General features: G+C 34.7%; 1 protein-coding gene across 1 annotated transcript in view; it reads left to right on the forward strand.

The window, feature by feature from the left end:
• Positions 1 to 13900, forward strand: part of LOC134527618 (uncharacterized) — a 32205-nt gene extending 18305 nt beyond the window's left edge. The window contains exons 2-3 of the mRNA XM_063360462.1: positions 11592 to 12109; positions 13471 to 13900. Of these exons, the coding sequence (XP_063216532.1) occupies positions 11595 to 12109; positions 13471 to 13627 (672 nt within the window). The 5' untranslated portion in view covers positions 11592 to 11594 and the 3' untranslated portion in view covers positions 13628 to 13900. The remainder of the gene's footprint in view (positions 1 to 11591; positions 12110 to 13470) is intronic.
• The last annotated feature ends 1204 nt before the right edge of the window (positions 13901 to 15104 follow it).

Consider the following 15104-nt stretch of genomic DNA (forward strand, 5'->3'; position numbering starts at 1 on the left):
TGATTGGCCAGTATTCAAATGAACCAATACGTGATTATTTATTCATTTATTGTTCATTACGATGTTTAATTACAACGGTCAAATTCTGCCATTTGATCATTAGATGTTGTAGGGGAGAGTGGGGCTAGTGTGGACACTTTTCTTTTATTTAATATGGATCAGGTGACATATTTGATAGTAAATTCTGAAAATATTCCTGTGTGATCTGTAACCTGTCTACTTTAATATAAAATTAATGCAAAACACCTATCCCTATATTAAAAAAATACATACCAACTAAAATATTAAGAGAAATTTTGTCCACTTTAACCCCTGGTTTGGGTTAGTGTGGACACTCTTAGGGGTCAGTGTGGACACAGCATAAATTTTATTTAAAATTATAAATTGCAGTAGCTACTTAAATTTTTTAAGTAATTTTGACATTTATAATAGTAATACTGATCAAAATCGTAAAAAGAAATCAGCATTTCATAGCACATTATAGGTAAATAGATCAACCTCAAACCACATATATCCAGCTGTACGTTTTGTTCTCACTGTAACCTTTGGAGTCGGCAATTTACAAACTATATCTTTTCTTTCTATGGCAGCAATATCCTCAACTGCAGGAAATGTAAATCTTTCTCGTTTCTTTCTTAAATACTTTACACAATACTCATTAGTATCAAACATTTCAGTCACTAGAGCTGCATAACAAAGTATCTTGTTTTTTGCTTCAAACTGGACCAAAACAAAATCATTAACAGTAATAATATCACTATCACACAATTTTGCTGGTTGAGGGAGTTCTGACGATTCGCTGAATTCATCACCTGAAGAAAGTTCAAAAGCTTCGTCGGTCTCATAGCTCGAAGAATCTTCACGTACAACTTTCTTAAACAGCTGTCGTTTTAAATGTTTTAAACTTTGGTTCCCCATATCCTCAACTGTTTTGGTTTTCCTTGTTGCCTTCTTGAACACAGCTTTTTATTCTAGCTTCCTCTTTTCTGGAGTGTCCGTGTAGATGCAGGATTTCATTTGTTCTCGTTTCCTTTTTGTACCATTTCCTGATGTGGTGACTTTAGGCAATGGTCTAACATCCTCAGGAGTTACTGGTTCTTCCATTGTTCTCACAGTGTCATGAAGTGTGGAAGAAGCTGGAGTACTCTGATTTATTTGTTGGCTAGTGGATGGTGTTGGAGACTCTGGATTTTTAAGTGGTCCACTAGGTTTTGTTGCTGGATTAGACCTGTCGCAAACATAATTACAAAGAAAATCATCATCCGTAAAAACTAACCTGTTAAACGGATAAATACCTGGTTTTGCAAAACCAGAAATTATGTTCTTTGGTATGAAGGAGTTAACAAATGTGGAAGCAGCCAGTGTAGGAATATTGTAAATCGATATCTGTTTTCCAGGGTTTGTTCTCAACCAGTCACTGAAAGCAACTTTAAGTGCAGCCTTGAATGGACCAAATACAGAGACATCCAACGGTTGTAGGCGGTGAGAACAATGTGGTGGAAAAGAAAGTATAACAATGCCATTGTCTCTTGCATAGTCCACAGCTTCTATTGTAATGTGACTTGAATGGTTGTCAAGAAGTATGAGAACTGGATTCTCCTTTGAACACTGTGTGTGCTTTTGGATGTGCTGTAAAACAGAAGGAAATAATTCAGCCGTCATCCATCCAGATTTTGTAGCTAAACCTAAGCTGCCTGCTGGAGCACCAATCAAAAAGTTTTCTTGATATTTCACACGAGGAAATACGAACACTGGAGGGATGGTATTACCAGTTGCTTTGATAATGCCACACATTGTTACTAATTCTCCTCTCTCTCTTGACACTATTTGACCAACTTGTTTCTTGCCTGTTGGTGCGATTACTTTGGGAGAAGGCAATACAGTTGTAACTCCAGTCTCATCCAAATTTAAAATTCGGTCAGGATCAAAGTTGTAACGCTCCAAAACATTACCATAGTTATCATAAAAAGTTTTCACATTTGTCATATTGAATGACAAAGCCCTAGCTAAACTAGTATTTTCTGGTCTGCGCAAACTTACATTGGGATTTCTTTTCATGAAACTTAGCATCCAATCTGTTCCAGCAGTTCCATTTGTTACCCAGCTTTCTGGCATGGGTTTTACACAGTATTCAAATGCTAACTTTCTTGCTTGCATGTATGTCAGTCCGTAATGAATTTCTGAAGCTTTGATAAAATATTCACACAACATTCTTTCCTCTTCATCTGTAAATATTTGCTGTCCCTTAAATTTATTTCTTCCTGAAACTTTTAGACTTAGTTTGATGATATCCTCTTCACTGGAATTTCCCGAATCACTAGCACATGCATTATCTGTCTTTTTTTTCTTGAACTGTTGAATACGTTTGTGCAGCATAGATTTAGAGAGACCATGATTTGTAGCTGCTTCTCTGACACTTTTGTTATACTTTATAACATCAATTATTGCTATTTTCACAGCTTCCTCCGAGATGTTACATCTTTCACTCTTTCTTTTATATGTTTGAACCATCCTGAAATGAAAATAATTGGGATCTGTAGTAAAAGTACAATCTGGGGTTAGAGTGGACATGTCCACTGTGGCCCCATGAAGTCTGTCCACTTTAGCCCCGCATGCTCACTTTAGACACTTGCAAGGTTAAGTGAAAAAAAAAATAAAACAAACAAATATGGCAGTACGAAAAAATAAATGTTAATAAACATACCTTATTTTAATATTTCAATCACATAAACATTGCTTAAAGTTGATACTGAAAACAGAGGTAACTTTAGTTATCCAGATTTTACTTTTTAAGCCTCAAAACACAAACTGAAAACACATTTGGAACCAAACAAACTTTCTCCATAGATTTACAACAACAATATGGTTAGCAACTATATAAAAATTTCCCTTCCAATTATCCAAAGAGAAAGTAGAGAAATATCCACTGTCCACAATAGCCCCATGTCCACACTAGCCCCACTCTCCCCTAGTCGTTCTGGGGAATCGTCTATCATTATTGTGTTACATTCTGTCTTTGAAATGTCCTGTGTTTCTGGGAATAGTCAGCTATGCGGCGGGTGTTCCTTGAATGTATTCGATTTTGTGAATTTGTGTGATGATCGGAAATTGTTGTTTGAATATTTAGTTGATCATGGAGTTTTGAGTTGTGAGGTAAAGTGCGACCAATGTGGGACGGTAATTGAGTTGCCCGAGGACAGCGAATTTTTTCAATGTCACCGGACAACTATAACTCGTGCCAATAAAAAAGTTAAAAGGGTTCCTTGTTGTTTCAAAAAATCTTTCAGGAACGGCACGTGGTTCTCCAAAAGTAATCTTTCGATTCAAACTATTTTGAAGATAACTTATTTTTTTTTGACAGTTCATCACCCTAATACAGTATTTATTCAGTTCAATTGTAATGTCAGCTTGAAAACCGTCGTAGATTGGACGTCCTTTTGTAGGGAAGTTTTAATTAAGTGGAGTTTGGAAGTAAATGTAGGGAAATTGGGTGGGCCGGGGAAAGTTGTCGAAATTGATGAGGCTAAAATTGGTAAACGTAAGAATAATAGGGGGCGAGTCATTCAAGGTCAGTGGGTTTTTGGCGGTATTGAGAGAAATAGTGATAATATTTTTCTCATTCCTGTCAAAGATCGTACTAGCAGAACGCTCCTGCGCGTGATCAAGAAGTACATTTCGCCTGGAACAACAATTATAAGCGACTGTTGGCGTGCTTATAATTGTCTTTCTCAGCATGATTATCTTCACCTGAAGGTAAATCATAGTATGAACTTTGTTGATCCCGACACAAGGGCGAACACCCAAAGAATAGAGAGACTTTGGTGGGAAGTGAGGCAGAATGTACCTCGATATGGTCGACGAGTTGACCACTACGTCGGGTACCTTGCGGAATTCATGTTCCGTCGGAGGTATCGCGACGTAGGTGAACGACTACATCATTTCCTTCTAATGGCTAAGGAAATGTACCCGCCTCCAACTTAGGTGAGTTTTTTACGTTTCTAATTTTAAAGTGTTATTTTTTATTTGGATATTGTTGCGCAAGTAATAAGTAACAAAAAAAATTTACGTGAGTTGGTAATGTTCATCATTTGTACGGGTTTGTTAGGTCAGGTCAGTTACATTATAAATAATTTAAAAATAAAGAACCAATGAAATTAATTCATATTATTTTTAATGTACGCTTAGTTTGAAAGTATTCATAATGTAACTAACCTGACCTAATCGACCATTTTAGTTCGTACTATTCATCCTTTGTCCCGGTTTGTTTGGTTAGGTCAGTTACATTGTAAATATTTTAAAACTAAACAGCCATAAAAATTAATTCACATTATTTTTATGTCCGCTTAGTTTGAAAGTATTAACAATGTAACTGACCTGACCTAATCGACCATTTTATTTATTACATTATTACGCATTCACAAACACACGGCAAAATAAAAAAATGGCGGCATTTGAATGGTTCTGCAGGTGTTGTATTGCAAAATTAAAAAATTCGATATCTCCTAAAGTAATTGGAATTTCTTACTTCCGCCGGTTGATATGAAAAGAGGAAGTGAAAGAGCATAGAATAAAAGTATTGTCGGATTTGTTTCATTTTTTTCCGCATATACCGCTACTCTACATATTTACCTCTTCAGCTAATGCAGAGCGAAATTTTAAACTATATAATCAAACGGCTCCGATAAAAGCAGAAAAGACTTTAAAAAATACTAACCCTCTCTTCATAGGACCTGATTTTCGTCAGTGAATTTCATTAAAACACTACCTATTTGTTTAAAATTATTAAACAGATAATAGGTACTATACCATATACCTTTTTTTTTTTTTTTGTGAACTTTCATTCGTGCCATTCACCACAGATGGCAGCACCGTGGTTGTTACACATTTCCATTACTTGACTTCCGTCTCATTCATGAAATTACGCCAACCAAAAGCTGTTTACACATCAATAATGTTTCAAAAACTCAGTATAGTTGTCAAATTAATTATTTTAAATCCCTGGAAACAAATGTGTTTATCAATTTATATAAATACTTTAGAATTAATTACGTAATTTATTTTTATATTACATGCGTAAATTAAAAACATTATGAAAATGTTGTTGAAGATAAAAAATATTTTAAGTTACCATTACAAGATGCAAGTCTTAGTAGCTGAAATGGTAAGAGCGTTGCAAGAAATCTTGAACGCAGAGGCTCTAGGTTTGAATCCTGGCTAGGTCGAAAATATTTTTATGGGAAAAAAGTAATTCTTTTTGTTTCTGTGAAGACTGGCTTCATTTTTATTTATTTTAATTACTATAAGTAATCTTCTATTAATCTAATAATCAGATTGTGCAAAGACTTTTTCCGATGCTGGATGTTAGCAAAAGATATTGTAAAAGTACAAGAAATTAAAAATAAGTTAAAAAATATTGGATGTGAGAAAGTTACTTAGTTCTAAAACAGACAGGAAATAATATGTAAATCTACAGCATTAATAATTATAACAGCATGTTCAATAGTTAAAATGAACCACACTGCCGTTTAGCTTTTGCTAAATTTATTTCATAATTTTTCTAGTTTTCATTTATCTGACGGACGACGAACCTTTAACAAACAGTTATAACTTAAAACTTTATTTTCCGTGAAACAATATTATTAAATATTTAATTAATGTTTTTATTATTTGATGGCAGAGTTTTCCTTTGTTGTACAAATAAAAAACCTATTTACAGTTGACAAAAAATAACCGTAAATTGAGATAATCTTTACGAATTTTTTTTATTCTGGTTGACGTTAGTGAAAACTAATTATTGCATTTTTTTTCCTATCTGTAAATATTATACGATATCTAAATTCCAAATATTTTCGAAAAAAATGCTTTTAAAAAATGTGTCACACATAATACTTAGCCTAGGTAGGTACTGTTTACTCTCACATTGGGTAAAATTATTATAAATAATTTTTTTTATGCAACTTGAGATTATCAAGCAATATGAAAAACATTTAATTGTTCTAATATAATGTAGAGAATGACTAAGTTATTAATTAAATACGTTTGTTAAGGTTAAACTCTTAAAAATAAACTATTGAATGTCTAAAAATGGCAAATACAAAAAAAGCTCTAAAGAATGTCATTTTTAATATAAAAAAACATCTCATGCATACTTGAAAATTAATTGAATCTATATTACCAAGTGAAAATTGTGTAAACCGTTTAAAAAGTTCTGTAGGGTACCATTTTTATTATTACGAGTTATCAAATAAATTTTTAAAAGTTTTTTTATCCTCAATTTATTTTTACTTTGTCCTTTTAAAGCATAAAAATATTATATTTGTATTGACTATATTTTTGTATGTAACTTAATAGTTTTATTATATTTGAAGATATTCTGTATAAATATAATTTGTGACTTAATTAAATTTTAAGTCAATTAATATGATTGTCGATAAACTTTGTGACTATCGGCCCATCAAGGAGTAGTATATCCACAAAGGTGGATGGTGGATTAGAAAAGTCGTGAACGAAAAGTGGAGTGTTCAGATTTAGTTTTAAACAAATTTCCAGTTCGACGACCCCCCCCCCCCCCCCCCCCCCCCAAGAAAATAATAAACAAACATACATCATTGATAATTATGGGTGTGTGTTAAAAATTCTTCAAAGTATTTTGTTTAGAACTTTTTAGTTCTAGGTTTTCATTGGGAATTTTACAATAGGAATATGAGTAGGGGTAGGCCTACTATCTAGATCAATTACAACACCTCCAAAACCTAAATATTGACTACATTAGTGCAACTGACTTAAGACTTCTACCACGCTATCTATCATAAGTTTTCAAACGTTTATCACGTTTAGATTTTTATGCCTAGATAGCGGCACATATTTTACGTTTGTAATTCTGCTTTACCTGCTAGGTTGCGTTGTGTTTAATCCCAGTATTTTTTCTATATTGTCAATCTTATATAGAACCACTATGCAGAATGTAATTTTTTATCCTGAACAGTTACGTCTTCACCTACGAGATGACAGTTACATCATATTATTATAAAATTTCTTCATCATACAACTCTAAAAAAAATCCTATATAATATCGTACGTGAGATGGAAACTAAACGGTAGGTATATAAGAATTATAAACTGAACATATATGGGGATGAACACATTGTCAAGACTGTGTCCGAATTCAAGTGCACACACAAGTCTAGTGACGATGCGTAATTCACTTGCCCCACATGGCATGTAGAGGTGTAAAAGTACTAAAAAAAAGTGTTACTATAACAATTAGTACTCGTTACTATCGTATCGTTATGTTACTCGTTACTTCTGATACGTACCTCATAACATGCTATGTTATGTTAGAGCAACGACTCGTGTCGTATTGCGTACGCGTGCAGTATGACCAAAGACTATATAGGAGTATGACTTTGCGGACAGGGGCGTAACCGGGGGGGGGGGGGGGGGGGGGGGGGGGTTAAGGGGTTCAAAACCCCCCCCCCCCCTTAGCACCAAATATTTAATTAATTTCTTATTTATCGCTCAAACAAATTTCATATTATAATTAATAAAATTTTTACCATTACAATATTTAAATTTAAGAACCGAAAACTGCTAAAATAGCACTATTTTACACCTTAAAATCCAAATTTTCCCGGGGGAGGACCCCCGGACCCGCCGCTTTAATAGGGGAGGGAGGGCATGCTTCTTAACACCCCCCATACAAAAATCCTGGCTACGCCACTGGTTGCGGAGTCGCAACATTAGTAATTTGTAGAAAACATACTACTTATACATTACATACCAAACTGCGTAAGGTGCATTTTTTTTCACTTTTCCGTATTTTGAACCAGACTTGTGTAAAGTCATTCTAAATTTAATTTGATTTAATAGGTAAAGTGTAGAACTACAAACTACAAGTGAACTGTTGACGGAATCTTTTAAATTTGCAATGGATTTACTATTTTCAAATTTTTAACCGTGAGCTTATGTTATATCAAAATAACATCGCAATCCATTGTGCGATAATTATAATGAAAAAGCAAAAAATAGGTGTCAAAAAATATTTATTGACAATAAATATTTAAACAACATTCTAACGATAAATCCCTTACTACAAAAAATGTGAGTAACATAATGCATTCGTGTGTAACGTTTCGTTACTCGGTACTAGATGGCGCACCCGTTACTCAGTCAGTACCGATACATGCGGTTTGCTACAGCTCTAATGGCTATGCTTAGTAAATACGCACGGTTATACAGTAGCCGCAATGATTGACCATATTAAATAGTATTATCTGACCAGAATGTTTCTAGTATTTTTTGCAACAAATAAATTTGATTGAAAATTTTTTAACTAAATAAGTTTTTTTTGACACTTCATTAGCAGCATTTAAATTTATAGCAATTTATGTTGTTATTATACATAATTTTGTTAAATAGATATAATCAGTATGTATATGCATGTGTTTGTTGATACTTCCTTACAAGCATGTATCAAGTATAAACAGAAAATTATTTTACAAAATTTTACTTCAATGTTATAACAAACATAACCAACAAAAGGTTTTCAAAATAGTTACGTTTCTTTAACTCTTCGGGCAGACACTAGATGGCGTTGTAATTGCCTCGTCAATATGGTAACGTCATTATGCTGTGGGCAAGAGAACCACCTCTAAATATCACTCTTTGTCTAAGTTGTACGAGGGTTGAAATAAAATAAAAATAGTTTTTCTTAAGCAAAGGTGAAAAATAAATACAACCATACTTTCTCTGTAGTACACTGAAATAATGAATGAGGGAAAGAAAGTGTTAGTCTATCTCCTATCAGGGATAGAGAGCTTACGAAAATACGGAATATAAATGAACCCTTAAAATCATCTTCCGTTGTCGATATAAATTTAAGTCTGATATGAATGCCATACGCAGAATTTTGTGTACGACGACTGCTCAGCCGAACTGGCCAGCAATACAGCGAATCACATTTGCCTATCATAACCAAGAGGCCAAGAACGAAGAAACAATGAACAATCAGGCACATAATTTCTCTACTGTAATAATTTCTGAGGTGTAAACATCTTAGCTCTCGGTATACTACTGCATTTGGTAGGAGTAAGGTCGTGAAACTGGAACAGTTGTCAAACGGAAATGTGACACAAAGATGACGGACCCATGTAGAGCACCATAAACCCATTTGTAGTCACTTTCTAAACATTAGGGTACATACAAAACGTATTGGTGTCCAAATGTAACTTTATGATAGTGAAAATACCTTGGAATATATTTTATAAACTAAAATAATCATATTAATAAGTAATCCCAATTTTTAAAATACATAAGAATATTTGTATTACAGTGTTCATAATACATATACGCCTTCTACAGTTGCAATAGCCTTGGTAGCAAAGAAGCTAAGAGTGCACTTGTGTGCTCAGGGGCGAATTCTTGACATGGTTAAAACATTGTCACTAGAAATTTGTTTTAACATAATAATAGAGTATTATTAACATATATAATAATGTTACTTGCAGATTGATTTCAGTTGTTTGAGTAAAAACAAATATAAAAACTTCTACTTAGTGTTATAATAGGTACGTTTTAAAATATTTATCGGTCATATTTTAGTAATGCCATAAAAGTATAACTTCTAATGTGTGCATAAACTATATAGCATTAACTGTTTAGTGTATTTGAACAAGCTGGGCAGTATTTTCATAAAACTCCTTGTCGGAAATCAAGTACAATGCCAGAATTTTATAGGAGCCGTTTGTAGTAGTTTAAAATTCTGTTTGTTTCGTGGTGCTTAGTTGCTATCTGCATTTGATGTATGCAAGCAATGTTTACAATTCAGACAGCGAAATCTAGCAGGGGATGCAAGATGTGTGAGAGATTCGCATCCAGAAATATCAGGCTTTTAAACACGAAAATTTTATTTATCATGCTCGATATTATTTTTAAGAATTTTGAAATTACTAGACTTATCTGTCACACGATACAACTGTGTCGTGTCCAGTCCTCATATACTCATGGTCGCTGGAATCTGCGAGTCAAAACAATAACCAATTACATTAATACAAGAGTCCACCTGCATTTAGCTCCACCTGGCTGCAATGGCTCCTCTTAGATCCATCTGAATTTGACTCCCCTGGCTGCAATGCCCCTACCAGCATATGGCTCTATTGGCTGTATCTGCTTTCGACTTCATCTGTCTACAATGCCTCCACCTGCATTTGGCTCCTCTCCCCCCCCCCCCCTCGAAGGGTAAAATATGCACTGGATAATATAACTTATGAAGTAATAAAAGGGGATTATACTAAGTCCAGAATACTGGTGCCCCACCCAGAATTCAATCCTGGATCCACCCCTGCCTTCATCTGCATTTGGCTCCACCTGGCTACAATGACTTCATCTGCATTTTGCTCCACCTGGCTACAATGCCTTCATCTGCATTTGGCTCCACCTGACAACAGTGCCTCCCATTGAAGACTTTATGAGAATACATAATTTACCATATTGAAAATCCTAATGATTCAGTATACAAATTTCCACATTCTCTTCAATGCATAGTTTTTAGATTTTTAACATTTTCTAGTGTCCCTTGGGCATCATTCAGTACAGGTTTGTCAGTAAAAGCCTCAGCAAAGGTGTCTACAAACCAGTTTGGTATCACATACATGATGGAATTGCAGGGGGGAGGGGGGGGGGAGAAAAGCTGGTTTTTTTGGGCCCTTCTCAGAGAAGGGAGTTAAAGAAATGCGAAAACTGTTTATCATATATATATATATATATATATATATATAAATAGCATAAATGCACTTAAATCGCTTGCCTTCAGCTACATAAAGACTCTCAGTGCTTGAAGTAGATTGATAAAGCCATACACATAAAAACTTGTTACTTTTAAAATTGTGGTCGAGAGAGTTGGTAAGGTTGGGGGGAGGGGGCAAACTCCCCGAAGCCCAGGCACCAATGGGCCAAGTTGTGTTTAGATTTTATTTCTTCAGTGTTGACCCAATAATAGGACATAAATTACATGTCTATTGCTAATATAATTGGAAACCTTAAAGTTATACAATACACACACATTATATTTACAGTTACAGTCTCTAACTTTTAAATTCCTAATTATTTTTTTACTTGTAGGTTATAAAATTTGTACATTAAGTAAAAGGGAGAACAATTTTTGCCCCCAGGCCCTAAGTTTCTCTTGACAGCCATGCTTCTTAATGCAATAAAGCATTAATTTGTAGTGTGAGACCCCACAAAATTCATGACTTAGATCACCTTGCAAGTGCTGTTACGTATCAACGTTATTTTAAAAATTTTCAAATATTTTCACTTATAGGCAAGATACCTTTAATAACTTTACTAGGTATCAACTTACTTAAACAATGTAATGGTTATGCAAAATTACTAAAATGTTTCTAAAATATTTATCAACTTGGAATGCACAGTGAAAATAAGACTACTCATTGACACCATGAATCTACTGTACAGCAGTATACCATTTTGTGTTTTATTTCATCAATACTTCAAAATAAGTAAAAAAAAAAAATTTTAAAACTTATTGTTACATTTGGTATCAAGAAATGTGATTCTTGTTTGATGAACTGTAGCTAATGAAGAGCTACAGCGTGGCTGCTTTCCTGGTCCTGGCGGCGAGCGGCTGGGGGCTGACACTTGCGGAGCTTCGGGGGCACAAGACACACGTCCTCGCGAGCTACCTCAAACACTTACTCGCCAAGCCGGCACCTCTGAAGATGCTGCATCAGTCAGGACAGGACTACCTGGACAATGCCTCTGTCTTCAACACCACCGTTGACTTCACAATCCCGCTGTTCTCGTTCAGCCTGCCGACCAAGGAGGACCCCAATGATGGCACTGCAGTGACGCGACAGAACCTGCTGGGCCAGGGCATCTTCCTGGTCGTGGTGGTGGTGTGCTTCGTGGCCTCCATCGCGCTGCCCGTGCTCATCAACCGGGTGCACGAGGACCAGACTTTGCGGCAAGGGGACGGACTTTTCCGTCAGTCACGCACGACTGTCGGAGCTTGCTTCCAGAGGAGCATCTGCGAGTCCCGACAGCAAGCAGACGACTTTGGGCTGGTGGGCAGCCTTGTGAAATACTTCTTCCCGTAAGTCGTGTGCAGGCTACTCAAACTGCAAAGCTTCGAGCACTATATAGTATGCATCAGTAACTTGTCTCAAATATGACAAGTTCTCAAAAATTGTACCATTTTAACCCATTCCCTATCACTTTTCAAAGTATCACATGATGTTGGTTTGCAATAACTGTCGACAGAAATGTCAAATTTGAAATAAGTTACATGAAACAGAATACCTATAGCCATTCTCCTATCTTAAACTACTGTGACATATTTAACGATAAAATATGCAGGTACAACCTCTAAAATACATCGCTCTTCTGGTAGAGGCAGTTGTTGACCCTGGAGAAGAAAGGCTGGGCTAAAACAGGTTGTCATAGAGGATGCATGATGTTTTTGCTTACATTGTTAGATTCCGAGCGCTTTTGTGCACGTAGTAAACATGACCTTGCCGAAGATCACAGAAAAAAACCCTGTCCAACAGTAATTTATTTTCAATTTGCTGTTAGTGTGGTAGTAATAACGGAAAAATACAGCAATTAAAAATTAGTGTGAGATGTACCAGATGTGCCAGCACAATAATATTTCCCGTCCAATACGGTCAAATGTTTCAGTACCCCCATTTTCTCCATAAGACGTACATAATTTTTGCCATGTAACATGTTGCCATAAACTTATTTTACCATATAAAACATGTATGTTAAAATACGCAATCCATTATTAGTTAGGTTACTGCTGCTTACTTATCTAACTAATAATAGAAATACAATCTCTGATGCTGTATAGCATATATAAAAATTTAGCCAATGCTATTTTGGCATAATTCATGTTTGGTTACATTGATTCCTGTATAAAGTGTGCACATAGTCAAATATCAATAATGACTGGTCACAGATCGCATGTGATGCGCACACCCTAACTCTTGCTGAGTTAAATACATTTGATAGCCTGCATTCTAATGTGGTTAATGTGTACGATGAAGACAGTTATGAGTACACTAAATTACATCCGGCTCACTGGTTTTGTTTTCTATTGTAAGTTGAACAAAATAGAAAATATGTTTTTGAAGCATGACTAATTAAATTGTTTGGCATGCTTTTGTATACTCAGCTTTTTAATTTAATGAACATTCCATACAACATGTTTTGTTAATATGAAAAACTTAACCTCAACAAAAGTGCTTTTTTCACATTAAAGCCACACTACTTTTCAGCCTGATTTTAGCCACACTCCTACTTTTCAGGCTGATTTTAGCATTAAATGTGCGACTTTTATGCGACAAAACACGGTACATTAAATTAATCAGTAAAAAAAACACAATTTTAGGCTGATTTTCCTCAAGCTATTGGAATAACACAAACACACTGCTTGAAGTACATGCACTGTTATAGGTACAGGAGCGCAGCAGATGACACTGTTGTCGGATCAGCAGCACGACTGGGTGCATCTGAGGTCATGCAGTGCCACCAACTGCACGGATGTCCCTACAGTCTCTTACGAGCAGCCAGGTTCATCTCTAGGCTCGTCCATAATTACATCACCAGCTGATCATAGACCTGATTTCATACCATTGAAGTTTTCATGTGCACTTTGTGCATGATGACCACCAGTACCCAAATCTCAAACTATATTTTGCATATGATTGAGGGCATCTTGAAACTTCCATCCTGTTGAAACTGGCTCTCTGATTGCTCATTTTGCTATCACCGATCTCAGGAATAGCCACAATTTTTTTTTTAAAACACCAATACAACCAAAAACTGTATTTGTAACAAACAGTGTAAAACAAAATAAACAAGCAATAAACTGAACTGACATATTTAATATTATAGCAAATTTCTCAAAAATGAAAATGAAATTTGGAGAGGGTTAGCAAATAGACTTAAATTATTTTTAATTGATCAATAGCTGAAAACTTTAAGACACTCCCATGAATGGGACTTGAATAGATGAATACCATAAATGCACTAGGCCTAACCAATTTATCAGAAACCATAGAAGTACTGTTAAAATTCTTTCCTGCCATAAATAATGGTTAAAATTAGGTCTGTGTGAATATTTCAATATTTGAATATGAATAACAGACATAGCATACCTCATGAGTTTGTCATATACCAATGTTCACTGCTGAGATTGTCATTTGTGCGATATAAATTACCTTTTTTGATGTTTAATGGGTCTTCATAATCAAAAACATTAACAATGCGACATTTTAAACAATGAAACAATTTTTGCTACTGTCTTGCTAAACAGTAATGAAAAAAATTACGTAAACATTCTAAAACACAGCATATTTGTAATTTCAAACTTTAAAACAAAAAATATTATTGTATATTTTTTGTCACATGCACCAGAAATGGGAAAAAATATGTAACTGAAAATAACCATGGCCCACACCACCACAAAACACGTACACTCCATTGAGATGGGCATTAAAAGAAGCAACTGTCTTAGTTATGGTGTATAAATCGATAGTCACGATCGTTCTAATACTATGTGATACAGTAGCAGCTTACTTGCTGAATATATCTATGACGAAACAGACATTGCGACAAGATTTCGAATCAAAAATATATTAAAAAAACTTAAATCATGGGTTAAAGATTCCATGTGAAATTAGCAAAAAGTGTTGCTGAATGAAATAAAATACAATTTACCTGGCTGTCATTAACAACAAGAACTTGTGAATAACTAAGGTTTAAATATGTAAATATGAGCTCATTCAATTCCTTATGTTGAAATACATTTTAAAAAAAAGATGCAAGTTTTTAGTAAGATAGATTGTATGGATTTAATGGTATTTTTGGTTCATGAAAATTTTCTGAATCAATATGTAAAGTAGCAGGTGAATAAGAACTGAAATGAAAGGTAGGTTGGTTGGTTGGTTGGTTGGTTGGTTGGTTGGTTGGTTGGTTGGTTGGGTGCATAATTAAAAAAAAATTATTTCATAATTTAAATATTTTAACATTTTCCATTCAACTTAACCAAACTTACTTTAATATTATTTGTTTAATTTTCCATAAGT

Source organism: Bacillus rossius, chromosome 1, assembly GCF_032445375.1.
Source record: "Bacillus rossius redtenbacheri isolate Brsri chromosome 1, Brsri_v3, whole genome shotgun sequence".
NCBI classification, from domain to species: Eukaryota; Metazoa; Arthropoda; class Insecta; order Phasmatodea; family Bacillidae; genus Bacillus; species Bacillus rossius.